Source organism: Aptenodytes forsteri, unplaced genomic scaffold (genome assembly GCF_000699145.1).
Source record: "Aptenodytes forsteri isolate BGI_AS27 unplaced genomic scaffold, ASM69914v1 Scaffold137, whole genome shotgun sequence".
Taxonomy (NCBI): Eukaryota; Metazoa; Chordata; class Aves; order Sphenisciformes; family Spheniscidae; genus Aptenodytes; species Aptenodytes forsteri.
Genome location: NW_008796221.1, coordinates 5,779,212 through 5,796,837, shown reverse-complemented (window position 1 = coordinate 5,796,837; position 17,626 = coordinate 5,779,212). Strand labels below are relative to the sequence as shown.

At 39.4% G+C, this 17,626-nt stretch overlaps 2 protein-coding genes across 2 annotated transcripts in view; one reads left to right on the top strand and one right to left on the bottom strand.

Annotated features, from left to right (window-relative positions):
• The window catches only part of CCDC146 (coiled-coil domain containing 146), an 86,567-nt gene extending 86,364 nt beyond the window's left edge, over positions 1–203 (bottom strand). Inside the window, exon 1 of the mRNA XM_019474579.1 lies at positions 25–203. Coding sequence (XP_019330124.1) covers positions 25–203 — 179 coding nt within the window. The remainder of the gene's footprint in view (positions 1–24) is intronic.
• Positions 204–4,101: 3,898 nt separating this feature from the next.
• The window catches only part of FAM185A (family with sequence similarity 185 member A), a 44,084-nt gene continuing 30,559 nt past the window's right edge, over positions 4,102–17,626 (top strand). Inside the window, exons 1-4 of the mRNA XM_009289102.1 lie at positions 4,102–4,197; positions 6,353–6,530; positions 7,628–7,737; positions 13,045–13,137. Coding sequence (XP_009287377.1) covers positions 4,102–4,197; positions 6,353–6,530; positions 7,628–7,737; positions 13,045–13,137 — 477 coding nt within the window. The remainder of the gene's footprint in view (positions 4,198–6,352; positions 6,531–7,627; positions 7,738–13,044; positions 13,138–17,626) is intronic.

Below are 17,626 nucleotides of genomic sequence, written 5' to 3'. Positions count from 1 at the left end.
GCGGGGGTGGGGGTCCCCCCGCGCCTTCGGCGGGAGAGGCGGCTGCACGCCCGGCTGTCAGCCCTCTCCTTCCGGCATGCCGGCACATGGAGCCCGAGGGGAGGCGGGATCGCTCCCTCGGGTGGGGCTCCCCTGGGACCGTGCTGGCGCTGCTGCTGCTCCGGCTGGAACCGTTGTTGGCAGCGGACGTTCGGAAATGGCATCGCGCCCCCTCTAATTAAGGAGGTTCAAAACGTCCCACTTTTTCTTTTGTTTCCTGACTTCTTACATGTTTGGATACATGGTTTGTTGACCTTTTTGTCAGAAACAGTTAATGCCGAAACTTGTCCTATTAAGTGGTGGTTGCAATGCACGCTTTTATTTTTGCTCTGACAGCCGGTGTTCCAGAAAAGACATAACTGCAGCTCAGCTGTGAGACAACGGTCCTCAGTATGTGCTGTGCACGCCTAGAGTTCAGGGGCTGTTCTCAGTAGGGTTGTTGGACCTACCAGCTCCACTAGTGGTTGTTATGCTGAGCGGCCATCCACAGGGATCAAAAAAGTCTGGAAGGTAATAGTACAGATGAAATGCCAAGAAGGGCTCCTGTGCTGAGTACAAGTCTTGCATTATCTTTTTGGGCACAAGGCAAAAATCCATGCAGGGTTTCTGGTACGGAACCTACAAACGACTTGGGAGAGCAGCTGTAGTGGCTGAAACCAATAAACATCTGTGCTGGACTGAAATACTGACGGTGGCTCTAAGTTTAGAGGAGGAAAAGGGCAAGCTTGGTAGGATAATTCCCTCAGTGAGCTAAGGTTTAGGCAGTACTTGACCCAGAGAGAATTGTGTTCAGTCATTGATGTGTTTTTTTTCCTATGGATTTGTGCAATTGCCTGTACAGTGCAGAATAAGTTTCACCATGCTGGAAGAACTTTTCAGTGTACAAAAATCCCAGTCCTTTGGTTTGCTTCAAGTGGTTGTTTAAGACTGCTGCTTTATTTCATTTGATGCTCTGCTGCAGTTGTGGTATGAGAAATAGTGAAATAATCTCATTCTACTTATGCTTCATACATGTCATCTATGACTTTCGTAGAGCATGGTGTTATATTCTCTTGGTTACCACTTTTCCAAACCCTTACAGCAAAGACATTCTGCATCTTTTATCTTCTCTTACGGTTGTTTTTTTTTCCCCCCTATATCTCGAATTCTGTGTCATTTTTTGGTTTTGGGTTTTTTTTTCTTGTTTTCATTTAGAAGGACCTGAACTGTGTATCATTCAAAATGGAGAAGTGCTATGGATTTGTCATAGCAGCATTCTCTTTCATTTTCTAGTCTTTCTCATCCCTATAATTTACTACTTTTTTCTTTTTTTTCTTTTTTTTTTTTTTTGGAACACTGTTGATAACTGAAGGGGTGTTTCTTAGATATGTTTACCATATCTCTTCTGTTTCCTAACACCTACTATAGAGACAAATGTCCTGTAAATAAAATCAGGGGCTTCTCCCCCTCCCTGCCCTCTGTGTGCTTTACTTTGTGTTAGAATGGCTGTACTGAGTACCATGAGTCCAGCTAGCCCACTGTCCTGTCTCCAGCAGTAGTCATAAACAAATGCTCAGAAAAGAGTAAGAACAGGACAAACATAAATGATATTTCATCTAAGTGTTCTCTTAGCTGTCAACTGTTTTCAGCTCGGGGGATTTTCTGAGCCTGATACAGCTCAGCCCCTCAGTGGGTCTCTCTTTTCCGAGTGTCGGCTTAAACATGTAAACAGTTTCAGGGAGAGAGCTTCCTGGCAAACTCCATGCCTCTTGGCAAAGAGTCCCACAAGGCATGCCATCCGTTCAATTTCCTGCTATTTTATCATGTGAGTATGTGGTATTCCAAGATCTTTCTGTAATTTGTCAGTGAGTTTTTAACTAGCCTGAATAATTCATATGAAGATGAAACTTTTCAACCTTGGTATTTATGCCGATATCCAAATTCATGTAGTGTTGAAGATGATGTATAGCTTATAGCTAAAAGACAATATAGGACTAAGGATATTGTCAAAGACATCTGAAAATCCAAGTTTATTCTCTTAAACAGATCAACTGTTACCTATGTATTCATTGACTCTTTCACTGAACTGCAGCAGGACTGTCGCTCCAAGAGGTTTTTGTAGTTTTGACTCTTCCCTAAGAATTGTCAGTTACGTTCTTACAGCTTTTTTGTTTGTTTGTTTCGGTTTTGTTCCTGCTTGGCAAATGCAAAGATTACTTTGGCTTGTCTGTAGTTCATTCACAGAGCCTATCCCAGGATTACAGACAATCAAACTGAAACCCAGCGTCCCATTTATTACCCTTAATTTCTCTGGTACTAGGTGTGCCTGGTTACTGTAGCTGTTAGTAATTTAATATTTCGGTTTCTCCAGGATCTCTGAGTGACTATTATGTGTTATTCCAGACTTGGTTGCTCTCAGCGGGTAGAATTCATTGTATTAAGATCTGGAGAATCTCAGCCTTCATAAAGAGTTTCAATGTGGGGAACCGTCCTAAAGGTCTCAATAATGAATCCTGATTGATGGGAAAAAAAATTGTTTAACTTTTGCCCTGTCTCTGAGATTCTTATTATATTCTGAACGTCAGCCAACCCTGCAGACTGCCTTACAGTCTTCCTTCTTGAAATAGGTTTTATTAGTTTGTAGGTTTCTAAGCTGTTCCACTTGGGTTTGTGGTAAACTCAAGCAGTTCAGGTTCCCTGGACAGTGTGGATTATAATCCCATTCCACTAGTTGCTGTTTGTCACCCCATAATTGGCATGATGTTAGTATTGTCTGTTCATGCTGTTATCCAGGCATATCCAGAGATATATTTCCTAAAATGTAAGTGTTTTTTTGTACTCAGTGAAGTGGAATAGCTACTTGCCAGTGAGGTTCTACTTTAAGCGTCCTTTCAGCTCTGGTTTGGTTTTTGGGTTCTCTGAGTAGCAGTTTGTGCTTGGGTTGTTCCTGTTCTTTATTTAGGAGAGAATTATCCATTAAACATCACTGCATAAGCAAAAGATCTTATCCCTTGTAAAAACACATCTCAAACCAGAAAGAAACTGTTGTTGCTCTGCAAGCACTTTGGCTTTTCTCTGGCCTTTCTTGAATGCATGAGGAGGATGTTAACTCTGTTCTGTTTAGACCATTTTATCTGAGTTCTTCTTCTGTCACTTAGCTGTAAGAAGTCGAGAAGTTGATGTGAATGTCTTTACAGTATTCTAGCTTCTTTCTTGGTTTTGGAAGTTGTGGCATTTCATAACAGCTTTCGCAATTTAGGTTGGAGCTTATCCAGGAAGCTCTAAGTTAGCTAAAACTCCTTAGACGCTGAAGAGTGTGTGCAGAAAATGCTAGATGATGAGCTTAAGTATGCATTTTAAACCAAAGGCAACTCGTAAGCAGCCCAAGCAGGGCAAGTACTAAAGGATCCTCTATTTCTGTCTTAGTGTCTAGTTTTATGCTGTGTATAGTCTTTCAATTTCATACACAATCCGATAATCCTCTCTGATACATTTAACCTTCATAGATTATAGAGGTCAATGAATTTCTCTTTAATCTAGCTTATTTATTTTCCTTCAGGTCACATGCATACGTTAGCTATTTATCCCAGGGACAGTGTAGGCACATGGCTGTAGGTTCGGAGTCTGCTCAGCACATGAAGAAAACCCTTTGTCTTGGCATGTTGAGCTGCATGTGCTAATTAAACCTGAAACCAGCTCTTTGATTTCTGGTTGCTGTACATTGACTGAGTACTCAGAAGTAACCCCAACTGGGGTCTTGCATAACTAGAATTTGAGAATCATCTGTCCTGTCTTACCACGTGGTTCTTATGTTTTGCTTTAGTACATACATATTATATTAGAATCATAGGATAATTTGGGTTGGAGGGGACCTCAGAAAGTTTCTAGTTCAACCTCCTGCTCAAAGCAGGGTCAACTCCAAGGTCAGAGGAGGCTGGTCAGGGCTTTATCCAGTCTGGTTTTGAAAGCGTCCAAGAATGAAGACTACACAACCTCCTTTGGCAAACTGTTCCAATGCTTTTTCCACATTATACCCTGGTGAAGAGAACAGAGGCTTCAATGCCAAAGTCAAGGAGGAGAACCATGAGTGTTGAAGTGGTAGCCAAGCTTCACGGAGTAGAACACCAAAGCTCTGTCCCCTCTGGCACAGGATCAAGCACTCCTGATCTAGGCCCACTTGTAAGCCAGTATGGGGGTTTAAATTTTTTTTTTTTGGTTTATTTTTTATCATCAGCTCTCTCCTTGGGAAAACTTAACTCTTCCACATTAGTCTTACTTAAGTCCGTGAGATCACTTAGCTTTTTGGCTAAATACTGTAGATTCTTGTGGAACTAACTAAGCAAGCTGAATAAATGTATGGGTCTTGAATGTTTCTGTGAATTATCAAAATCATAATTTTATGGTATCACTTAAACAATTTTTCAGCCTGCTTTCGTGACTGCTTGTTTCTGCTTTTTGTTTTTTCATAAACGTTAGTGGAAAGCAAATGTGAATGTTTTCAACAGTGTATTTTTCTGAAGTCTTAACATATTAATGAGTTGGAAAGATCATCAGTGTCTACTCCTAAGTATGGCAGACTTACAGCCTCAGAGTAGCAAATACCATAATCTGATGCCCTCAATAAATAGTTTTTCCTGGACTGAATTATTTTACATGCGTGCTCACTTACTGGTAAGCTTCCTCTACGAGCAGAGAAGTGGATCATCATGAAGTCCTTCTAGTAGTCCAGGGCTGCTGAGTTACTTTAAAGGAAGCAATTTTCCAGTCTATTTCAAATATTATAGCTTAAGGTGGTATTTCTGGGGTACCCCGTCTACATTCTGATACCAAAGTTGTTTTTTCCCCTATGCACCTTTATTTCCCATACAAGTCCTTTGCACCTCAAAGATCTTCATGCATTCTTCGAGGTTTGTGTGGCTGAAGTTGGCTTCAGCCCTTGTCTTTGCTAAGGAGGAATCAAACTACCTATTTTTGGAGCTTTGGCACTGAAACAGAATGTATCCCATTCCTCCTTGCATGTTGAAATTTCATTAGCGATATTATCCAGCTTTTAGCCTGCCTGTTTGTGGGATCATATATCCTTGCTTCAGGAAGCCTATTTGTGAGACAGAGGGGCTCCATTCCTTGTCCACTAATTTTTGCTATAACAAGGCTAGCAAAGCGCTGTGACTCTGCAGAGGATCAAGGCACAAAGTATGTTTCCTGGAATCACTGGTGTTTCTTAACAGCATGCTCTTGAACCCCCAGACTTCTGTGTCCTCTTTTAGCACCCATCTTTGATACAGCTAGGATTACACTGCTAATCTACCTTTCAAATGATGGACATAATATGCCCTGCAGGATCAGAAGCTTTTAACCTTATTCTTATAAGAGTCAAGTTGGTATCATGGCTAAACTGACTACTGTTAAGCATCTTCCTCACCCCTTTTGACAGAAGCAATAGGGACAAGAGGGTATCAAGCTGACTGAATTCAAAGATTTGCACAGGCAAACTGGCTTTTGGACCTCTCTCTTCTCAGAAAGCAAAAGAGCAAAAGTCTTGGACGTAGATCCACCCAAGGACTGTGCAGTTTTCCAGTGGGTGAATTGAGCAGTTTTGAGCAAGACAGCTTGTATTTCAAAAATAATATTGCTTTCTTTTTGAACTCTCCAGGTTTGTGCTGTGCAGGGACATACTGTTTCAAGCGTAGATGTTTGGAGAGTGCCTCTATTTTGTCTCTCTGGGAACTGTGTTTAAACAATCCAACTGCTCCCTAAGAAGTAAAACCTTATGGAAAAGTTTTGTCTCAACTTCAGAACCTGTAGATCAGCATGGATCAAATAGCTGGGATACCATTCAGATATTTTTAGTCTGGTGAAACTGTCTAGGCTTTACCAACATAAAACCTTGAGGTGCTGGTCCTTGAGCCTCTGATGATAGTCATCAGTCCAGTTTGCCAGGTTTTGTGCTTTTACGTGCCTCAAAGCCTATCTTAGAGTTTACTTAAATTTGAGAAACATATAGTTTGATTAAAATCTTGGTCACAGTATCTCCTTCTTGGAAGTCTTCCATGAAGAGGCAAAGAAAGTAGTATCAGTAAATAAAACAGCTTTCTGGAAAACCTGCTTATCCAGTCCACGTCTTCTAGCCCTCTTTCTTAGGGAATTGTTACCTGCGAACACAGTCTGCATCCTTCACTAAATTTAACCTCTTAGCTTACTGTGGCAATAAGGTAACACTCTTGCAGCAAAGATGTAATGTGTTTTAGCTCCACCTCTTGGATTCTCCTGGTTTGTCAGGTGGCAAAACTTCCCTTTGTTGTTAATTGGAGCTCTCAGTCTCTTGTCTTCATAGTCTGCAAGCTACTGTCGTCATGGTTCCAGCATCTGTCCTGAGCAGCAGCATGACAGGACTGATCGTCAGCCTCTGCTGTGTCATGGGTCTGAGTTGGGGAATCTCGTTGGGGCAGAGCTTGTTATATGTACTTTGATTCTTCTTCTCATATTTCTGGTCACCTTAGCAGATAGTGGAGGTGAAAGACTTTCATAGGTGCTTAAACGAAGGTTTCTTTCCCAGATAATCTCCTTTTCTTTAGAAAGTAGTAGGCTCACCATCTTTCTCTTAGTCCTTCAGTTACATGTCTTGCAGCAAACACTTCTGACTCCTGTTCAGTTTTTCTTTTTCTTCTTTCTGCCTTTTATCCTTAGAAGAACAAAACCACTTTTTTTCCTCTCCTGCCTTTACTTTTTGTCAGTCATTATGGTGGTCATTAATATAAATGATTATTAATGTAGTCAGAATCCCCACACTGCACACTCTTGAACTTCTTCTCGGTTCCTTAAACTCAGGGGTGAGCTCAAGTGGCAGAAAAATGCTTTTGCTGCTCCTGCATGAAGCACTATGAGCCCATAAATTACTCCCTCGATAACAGAGTTATCTACAAGACCTAGTGAATTTTCTTGGTGGGAGCCTATGAACAGTAATAAGGTGAGGTGATTCAGACTAGAGGCAAACATGCTTCTTCATGCCAGGGGGGTTAGTCAGGCCTTCCAGAAGGCTAGGGAAGAGTGACGCATGCAAACTCTTCTATACCTGTTTTTGTGTTATGCTGCTTGCTAGTTGAAGCAGCACGGGTCTAAGCAAGACCTATGTATTTGTGCTGTTGAATCGTATTACACTACATGTGGCCTCAACCAACCTGCCAACCTTCCCACCCCAAAACCCAATGTCTCAGTAGAATTGCTAATAGACTTGGTGACTAGGATAGCTATGAGATGGAGGTAGAGTTTGGGAGTGGGTTAAAAAAAAAAAAAAGACAAAAGTTCCCTAAAGGACCACACCCTGCTGATTCCTTGCCAGAGGTTACAGTCACTCTGCTGCCTCTTAATGTTCTCTCTTGAAGCTGGATGGCTCTACACAGGATTACAAAATTTTCAGTGTCAATTGTTGATAGTGACTAGTCATGCAATTGAAAGTATGTGGTCAAACTTTGCAAGAAGGTTCTTCTAGTAACAAAGAAGCTGCTCTTTTTCCTGACTGTATGTAGTTACTATATAAAGTGATCAAGTACTATGTTAAATACATCTGACTCTTCTCATTCTGTTGCTAATAAAACTCTTTCAATTCTAGATTTGGATATCAAAACATCAGGGACTGGCTGCGTGAAGATTCAGAAAATAGAATGTGATAACTGCAAAATAGAGACGGAGAAGGGGACTAGCGTCTTGCAGTCAATAAAGGTACAAAGAACCCTCCCCCACTCCATCAGTGTTTTAAAAGGGATTGTGTGGTGGAATATAGTACAAAAACTTAAATACCAGTTCTGTAGATGAGAAGTACTCTGATATTTCTAAGTATTACTATGTGCATAGCACCTCACCTTTGTTTATTGCATGCAATTACGACACAAAGTCAATAACACTAAGTAATGTGGAGTCAGAAGTCCAGGTACCTTTGATAGCCAAAGCCAGCAGAAACAGTGACAGCAGTAAGCCTGATATCTGCCTTCCCCACCCCTCAAAAAAAAAAAAAAACAGGCTGGGATTTCCTGTCTAGTAGGTTAAGAGTTATGGTTGCTCAGTTGGGACTTTGCAGTATGCTGCTTGGGTTTTTCTTCTGTGTTTTTTTAATAATTCTGATATATCAGTGCTATTGACAAATTCTTTAGGTTAATTTTCAATCAGAAGTTACACATTACACGTCCAAAATACCTGACTGAAATATATCTGATAAATACTTTATATATCATGGTCGTGACCTTGTCTTTTCAATCTTAAGACTTCAGGTTTGCTGATATAGGCTTTTGTAGAAATAATCAAAGTATATCTGACTTAGGTGCTGTTTGGAATCAAATTCACTTGAATAACTGGGATTGTACCTGCAGGAATTGGTATAAATTCAAAAGAAGGGCTTTTCAAATAGGGTAATTCCTAAGTTTAAGTATTTTTGAGATATGAAAAAATCTTTCAACGTTTTTCTCTACCGTGGTAAGAGATGGTTTTATAACGCACATATGGGAAACTGAACTTAAGGGGAAATTTAATACACAATAGAGCTAGGTTTACTCCATATTCAGTGAACTACAGGCAACTTGTGTCTTCCAAATTCTGTGTAATTGACCATATTACTCTTAAAAAGAGTAATAAATTCACTAAAATTAACTAAAATCTAATAAAAAGTTAACAGTACTATATGTGTTACTGCTGTCTAAAGCTTTGGTTAAAAATGACTGTTATATAATAATAACAGCAAACAGCAGTACGTGAGAAACTACATAATATGAGAAAACCAGTTTTGGTAAGCAATAGTGACAGTAATCACAGCATGCCATCACAATTGTAAAGAATTTTTTGTGATGTCATGGAAAAAGAGGATTTTGAGGAAAGACAACTAACTAATTTTGTGGGCATCTTTACTCATATACAATCTGAGATGTAAAAAATGTTGAATTTTAAAAGTCAGTTCTATTTTCCTTGAGACTTCAAGTAGCAATGAAACAATACTTTCTAATGAACTGAAAAGAAGGCTGCAAAGTCACCAGCTTGGGACTTCTGAGACTAACTCCTCTGCGGCCTCATTATAGCTTAGAGGAGCTTGGTGTTGCTTTTTTCCTCTGTCAACTTTGAGCCTTGCTTGATTCACAAAAATGTCAGGAAAACTACAAGTGTAAAAGATGATCCTTCTCCTGTGCATGTGTCTCAGTGTGTCCACTACGTTGGTGGCCACAGGAAGCTTCTTTGCTCCCTTAAGCTTCAGATGAGAGGAATGGCCTTGTCCCAGAAGGCATTTAAATTTTAAAGTATCAAGAAAGAACTGCAGATTTCTGCTTTTAACAGAAGTTCCTGTTAAAATTAAAGCTTTGGTAGATTATAAGGCTTTGGCTTCTTTTAACCAAAATAGTTACCCAAAGTATTCTTCTGGGTTGTGAGTGGTGATTGTGCTGGTTACTGTGACGGTTTCAACATATGGTACTGGAAAAGATATGTTACCACTTTTGGTTTTGTTGACTCTGAAGTAGTGAGATTAAGGTTTTGAATTAAAATTACTGACCACGTAGGTGTTGAAAAGATATGTTACCACTTTTGGTTTTGTTGACTCTGTGAGATTAAGGTTTTGAATTAAAATTACCGACCAGGTAGGTGTTTGCAAGAGCAAACAATTGTTCAGTTACAGTATCTCTTAGCTGTACAATCAGTTTTTAGTCTAAAGTTGTTTTTAAGAAGTAACTGTAGGTCTAGTAAGGCAACTGTAACTAAATTTTTCTAATATAGGTTCAGGAATTATACTCTGTATTAGCGGAGAAGCAGAATTATTAACCTTTTGTGTTTTTTCAAAGCTACTGAAAATCTTATAGACCAGATTCTGTAGTGCAGCACGAGAGCTGATTCCCCTTTAGGGAATGTGCTTTATTGAGCAAACTGAAGTGATACTGCCCTCCCCTGGGTGGATTAAAGAGCTATTTAATGTTGCTTCACTGTCATGCTGTCCACGCTGCGTTGCTGTCCTCATTGACTAGGAAAGCAGGAGACCCTTTCTTTACAGTAGAGAGCAAAAGATCGTTGATCAATGACTTTAAATAAATAAAAAAATCTGGTCATGTGGGGATTATTCAAGAGCACCAGCAAACAGCTTCAACTGCTAATTCTCTTAACTAGCCACAGACTGCAAGAAGTTGTTTGTGTAACTTGTAATTCAAAAAACTTGCTGATTTTTGGTATACTGTATGGTGTCTTTACAGAAGACCTAGAAATTTGACATCTACTTTCCTTAATTATGCATGCTAGTAATTGAACAGAAAAGATGAGTATTCTGTATGAGCTTTTAATGGATTTTGACTGGTACTTTTGGTGTGGTAGGCATTATCCAGTCAATGAGATTTGTGGAGGGTTGTTTTACTGAGTTGAGTTTTTGTAGGTTGTTGTTCTGTAATTGGCTAAAGCCCACTACATCCTATGCCTTCCAAGTCTCTAGGTCAACTGATAGTAGCAGTAATTCCAAAATATGGTTATGACTTCTAGGTCTTCTTCAGAGTATACGTTATTCTCAAATTCTTTATTGAGAAAGTAGTGCTGCTTCTTTCCAATTTTTTCTCCTGCTTTTTGTTACAGTCCATCAGCTTAGTAGTGACAGTAGGACCAAGGAGACCCCTTAATTTTGTTTCTATGTTCAACGATTACTTCTGACTCCTTGACTCTGCCAGTGGTAACAAGAATTTCCAGGTGTCTCGCACACGATCAGTAGAAGACCTGCCATGCTTCCTCACCACACACCATGTCTGAGCCTGATTTGTTAAAGTCCTCCACCACTGTCCTTCCTTTCTTTGAACTGAACGAATTTTTTTGTTTTTCTTTTAACATCTGTCATGGCCTTGACAGCATTTTACCTCTTCCTTACTCAAACCTTTCTCCCTTGGTAGGAGAAGCCCTATGACAAATTAGTGCTTCTTACTTTCAGCTGGTGGAATATTCCCTCTTAATGAAAAAGCTACTTGACCATTATAACTTGCTGCTTCTCTCAGCAAATAGTGCTGTCTGTTAGGTGTCTCTATTGATACCTACCTCTGAAAGCTACCTCTGAAAGCCTGGTTTTGGTTTTGGTTTTTTTTTTAGGAGGATAGGGATAGTCTAATAATTCTCGGGGAAAAAAGTCGAGGGACCTGTGCCTTATCAAAGCTTTTTCTATCCCAAAAATGATAGAGTTAAAGAAAAAAAAAGTGTGTATGTTGGAGTTTTATTTTACTTAACTATCAGTGGCCATACTGGTAAGTCATTGCTATACATTAATTCTTTTACTCTTATGAGTTCCCATATTTTCCTCAAGTTACATGCTTGGAGGATTTGCTCTTTAACTATTATTCTGATAATGTACCTAATGTAACAGCCTCAAAGAAACTGTGATGTCTGGCTGAAGCATCTAATTTAACTTTATCCTGTTTACTGTATATGGAGAAAACTGTCTATTATATTTGTATAGAGGCTTAACTGAACAGCTGAGTTATCTACAACCTTTAAAAGGTCTGAAGCACTACTGTAGTTTCAAGTTAGGGGCGTTGCATTTTACTGTGGGGAAGCCTCTTAAATGAAGAGGAGAAAGCAAGACTTGGGAACACAAAGATTAAGAAACATGGCTCTAGAGTTCTTCCTGTCTTATGAAACCCCATGAAACTTCTGGTTCTTGGTGTTTCATCAGAAATGTGTCAGAGCAGTATAAGTCCATGTTTTCCATATCGGAAACTTGATTTAATTTTTTTGAAAAAGTCCTTAATCTTGTTGCCATCTGATTAGACCTACTTAATGCAATTTATTATGGCTTATCCAGACAGGTGTTTAATAGTCTAAACATCTTGAATATTTCTGATATGCTTTATTGTGAAATTTAATGGATCGTGTCCTAAATTAAATACCATCTACAGGAATAATACCCTTTTCAACAGAAACAATATATCTGAAAATGGAGGTGGTGGTATGGGAAAACGAAAGATTGGGCACGCGGGGGGAGTTTATCCAGCATTAAGTATAAAAAATGCTGAATATTTTTTTAATTTGTTATTCCAATGGTCAAGCTAGTGAACTTAAGCAAAAGAGCTTTGCTGTTGAGATCTGTAGACTTAGATTTGTTGAAGCAGCTTATGAATACAGTTAGATTATTTAAACCTGATTTTTAATTTTTTTCTCTTTCGCTTCTCCCTTCTTACACATGGTTGGTTTTTACTCTCAAGACCTGGGGTTTTTTTGTCTTTCTGAGATTAGTTTGTGTGTATTTCTGTACATCTTTTCTCGTCAGTTGTATGCAGCAGCTGAAAGGTATAAGGGCTATAACATTTTTTACTTGAAACCTGGTTTCTTTGTGAAAAACTTGAGATTGTAATGCAGATGTATGCCAAATACCTAATTTGAATTAGAATCTGATTGGAGTGAAACACTGTAGGATCTGGTTCTACTTGCAGGCCTAAAGTTTGCACTGGTATGCATCCATATAAGTTTATGGCTATACATACTACTCCAAGCATAAGTAGCTCTGGTGTGTTTGTGTATATATACAATTATCCTACAGACTTCTGTGATGCTGCAGGTTCCAGGTCACTGGAAGGCTCCAGTTTGCAAGTTCATTTCGCACTGCCAGTTCGTGTTTCTCATCTGCTGCAGCACTGGGTATGCACATACCTTGGTTTCTGGATGGAGTATAAATGAAACACAAAGTTCCCTCCTTCTTCCCCTGCTGCTTATTTTAATATATGCTGAGTGAATGTTTTTCTAGTGGGGGAAAAAAAAATCCAAACCAACCAAAACACCCACCTGTATTGAGAATAAAGGGTTACTCAGCATCATTCTTTCTCTTGTGTTTCTGGTTACAAAGAAAGGTGACCTGTTTTGAGTTTGACTCCACTGGAAATAAACAGCACACTTGGCAATCACTTAAGAAGAAACCTTCACAGTGAAATGGAAGTTTGTGATCCAAGGTGGTTATTGTAGTACAGCTTGAAAAACAAGATAACTTGTTTTCTAATTATGATTATCCTAACCATATGATTTTTAAACTTTTTTCAGAGCCATAAAATTGATATACGGACAAATGGTGGCAAAGTAATTGGTCTTGGAACACTTCATGGAAATACAGATATTCATGCAACAGAGAAGGGTGTAAGTAAGAAGTAAAACTTTCTCTTCAATGCCTTATTCAGCTTGTCTGTTGCAAAATGACCAAATTTTGAAGAATGTGCTGAAGAATATTTAATGACCCTCATTGGTTGACTGTCATTTCACTGTTAACTTACATTTGTCTGTTTAATTATAGCATCTTATCTTATGCTTGATTTGGATTAGTAAACAGGCTCCACAGAAAGAGCAGTAATAAGCATGTGATCATTCCAGCAGCACAGAGGTTGTGCTAGCTGATACAACTCATCAGCTTTACTTATGTAGACCCTCACAACACTCTTAAACTTTTTACTTGGCTGATATTTAGGCACCTGGATTCTGCAATAGGCTCATGAGTTTATTTTAGTGTCTTGATGAATAGTTGCTTGATATTTGTACATGCTGTACAGTTCCAGTGTTATATGGTTGTAAGAACAGAAGAGTAGAAGGTTTTATATATTTCTTTGCAGCTGAGGAAATATAATCACATGTAATCTTGTTATGGCATCAGTGTGAATCATGAACAGGAAAAGTTTCATAGAGAAGTAGCTTGCTTTTTTCAGCAGATGGCAGCATGAGACAAACCTCATACTACTATAATCTGGTTTTGTTTCTTGCCATAAGCAGTCAATTCTCCATTATTTAAAATAATGTGGAGCTAGGCTCCCTTACATAATACTGCAGTTCTCACACCCAGTCTGGTTTTTAGGCTCAACTTGAATGTTTAGGCTTCATAATGTCCATGCAACAGGTTGCATTTGGATTCATTAGATCTGAAGCATTGCTATATGAACATGGGGAGCCAAGCCAAGTCTGGAAGTAGCCTAGATACATGCAGTACTCTCAGAATCAATAGGTACCCTTAAAACCAGCAGCACTGGGAAGAATCAGAAAGAGTGCAGGTAGCTCTCCCTAGCCAAGGATAGAATTGAGATGAAGCTATTAAGTTCTAGGAGTTCAAAATTGCCTCTGTGAAGTGCCATTCGGCACTGTTGTACACCTCATAGATTGGTTTCTGAGATCATATGTTCACTTACATAGAGCCACCTGTGAGCTGTTCTTAACATCCTGCTGTAAACCAAGCAACTCGCCATTGGATTTTCTGAAAACTGTCAACATTAAATTACCTGCATTTTTTTGTAGTGGATGCTAGCCTGCCTTTTATGTACAAAAGAGCCCAGAGGCTGCTGTAGCTGTATTATTGTCAGGGGTTGTTTAGTCTGGAGAAAAGGAGGCTGAGGGGAGACCTTCTCGCTCTCTACAACTACCTGAAAGGAGGTTGTAGCGAGGTGGGTGTCGGTCTCTTCTCCCAAGTAACAAGCGATAGGACGAGAGGAAACTGCCTCAAGTTGCACCAGGGGAGGTTTAGATTGGATATGAGGTAAGACTTCTTCACCGAAAGGATTGTCAAGCATTAGAACAGGCTGCCCAGGGAAGTGGTTGAGTCACCATCCCTGGAGGTATTGAAAAGACGTGTAGATGTGGTGCTTTAGGGACATGGTTTAGTGGTGGACTTGGCAGTGCTAGGTTAACAGTTGGACTCGATGATCTTAGAGGTCTTTTCCAACCTAAATGATTCTGTGATTGATATTTCTTCATGAACGTTATTTCATCCCAGCAAGACCTCCCAGCATAAAGCAGAGTGGGTAAGGTCTGACTGTGACGTGCTCTGTTGATGCCACAGTTGGACTGATCAGTGCTAATTTATTGGCAGGTCCCTTGGGACTTTTACTCATTAGTGGAGTTAGGATCCATCCTAAGCCACTAGCAGCCACAGGGAGTGGAATAGGGCAGAGGTAGTTTACAGCTTTCTTGATGTGTTATCCGTCTTCCTGCAGAGGGCTTCTGTTGGAAGGATCTGAAAACTGAAATCCTTGCTTTCTACCAGTGAATAAGATTGAGTGCAATCTAGGGAGTGCTTTGACTGCTGTGGATTCACGCTGTTCACAACATAGTAGCATGGTGGTGGTCTTTAAATTAGAGTTGTGCGCTTAGTCATTTGTCCCAAACTAGTTTGTTACACCAGTGCAGTCCATAGAGTTCATTTCAAAGAGCATCTTGCTGGTGTTGATAAAAACAAGTGGATGGTAAGAAAATAATTAGATCTATATCTACGTGAAAATATAGTTCATGAAAATGAGAAATATAATTGTTTTGCTTTGAGTCTTTAAATGCTGTTTAAAAATCTAGCTTTTTTCAGACACATTGTCCTTCTGAAACAATAAAACAAACTTCATGCAGATTGAGTTGAAGTGCTTCCTTGTGATCATAAATATTTATATAGTCTGTAATATTGCTTAGAATTCACTCTTACAGTTGTAAAGCTGCAGTAACTTGAGTGAAGTGAGTCATTTTAACAGTAATTTACAGCTATGGAACAATATTTTGGCTTATATTATTGAACTTCTCATTAATAAACTTTGTGTATTTAGGAAGGACAGTGTGAGATTTCTTTTCTCAATTGGCCACTTCTGTTAATAATCAGTCAGCCTTACGTCTCCTGTGTGTGTTTGTATGAGATGTTTCTTCCATCAATTGTAGTCATCATTATGTAATTATGGCTCTGTCAGCATTTCCAGCCCCCTCCTGGAGGTGGGGAGGGAAAGGATGTGGTAAAAGACACTAAGCACTTGAGAAACAGTATTTTTAAAGGGGAAAATGGAGAAGACAGTAGTAAAATATTTGAGCAAGGATAGCACAAAAAGGAAGGCCAAGAAGAAGAATATGTGGGGAGGGAGTTCTTTATGTTGTATTTAAACATAGCAAGATGTTAGTTTTCATCTTGAAAATGTGTTCAGGTGCAAAAACATTATCAGTCTGATTTATGAAGATAGACCGACACTTTTTCTTTAAAGAGTAAGAAACTGATGGAACTTGAGCATGTGGTCAGTCTCAGTAACTGCAACTCCCAAGGCTCCACTCTCAAGGGAAGGAATTTTTCCAGAAAACCTGGTGGTTCAATGGACAAAAATAATCAAATTTGTTTGACTGGGGAGTCATTAGCTAATCTGTGCCACAGGGACTTTTCTGTAACACTTATTTAGCAGAGCCAAACATCTATGTTCTGCCAAAAGTTCATAAAAGTTAAAGAATTTGGGATTGAAAACATTTTTAGTCTCAGTAAAAAGCAATCCTATTTTCTTACGCTTTCTCTATCTAGAATACTTTTTTAGTCTTGAGCAGTCTGACTTCCACACACACCACCACCACCACCACCCCCCAGTTTGGGTTATTCTGAAACAAATGTTCATTGTATTGGTAGGTGGGGTTTTTTTGTAGTAACTAGCTGACTCAGTACTTTTTTTTATCATGTGCTGAGACAACTCTTTTTATTGCTGTGCATTTTTGAGAAGGGTGGTTGAGGCTGGTAAATAAGATGAGTTGGTATGTGAGCTTGTTTATAATAAAGCATTTCATAATATTGAAATTAGGTAAATATCTAAATAGAGTCAGAACTTGCATACCATAGTGACAGATACAGCTTTTGGGGCTTTCCTCTTCCTGTTCAGGAATGCCACAAGGCAGTGAGTTTGCACCCAAACTCTGCAGATATATTTATTTTATTTCCCCCCCCCTTAAAGTGTGCCTGGCTCTGTTTTCATTGTGCTGATAGCAATGATGGGCCTGCTAAAATTGGAAAGGTTCTTTGCAAGTCATTTAACTCTCTTCAGAACAGGTTTCGATCGTAGAGCCTAAAATGACAGTGGCTTTTCTTTTAGTTGTTGCTTTGACCGTGTGCCACAGCAGGTTTACACTTCGCCATCGTGGGTGAGGGGAGTAGTGGGGTACTCTGTGGGAAACATTCCTAGGACAGATGCAATGTAAACTTATGTTTGTTAAGGTATCTGCTTGTTAGAGTTTTGTAAGAAGCATTGAAAGATTGAAAAGCTGAATTGCTGTCACTTTCAGTAGTGACAAATTATGCCTTAATATCATTAGTTTTGTTTACTGTTGATGCTTAGATTCTGTAGCATAGTTCTAAGCAGCACCACCTGCAGAGATTGTAGATATTGATTGTCACATATCTCCAATTCTAGCACAGCACTTTGATCACCAGATTTTCTTAAAGGTTAACGTATCTTGTTACGTTCTTGGAGACCTACTTTATATTGTAGCATCATGCCAAAAGTCTTAAGACAATAGTCCATTCTGTAATCTTGTGACTTAAGGTGTAAAGATGGCGTAAAGCCCAGTATGTATGGATTGGTAAGGTCACAGTATAATTTGGCTGTTGCATAGTCCATACTAAACCAGCCTCTTTAGCTCACTTCTTGGGACACAATACAGCATGGAGTTTGTGCAACACTAGTTGCTGTTTGTCAGAATACCTCTTAGAATCATAGAATCATTGAGGTTGGAAAAGACCTCTAAGATCATTGAGTCCAACCAGCAACCCAACACCACCATACCCACTAAACCATGTCCCTAAGTGCCTCATCTACACGTCTTTTAAATACCTCCAGGGATGGGGACTCAACCACTTCCCTGGGCA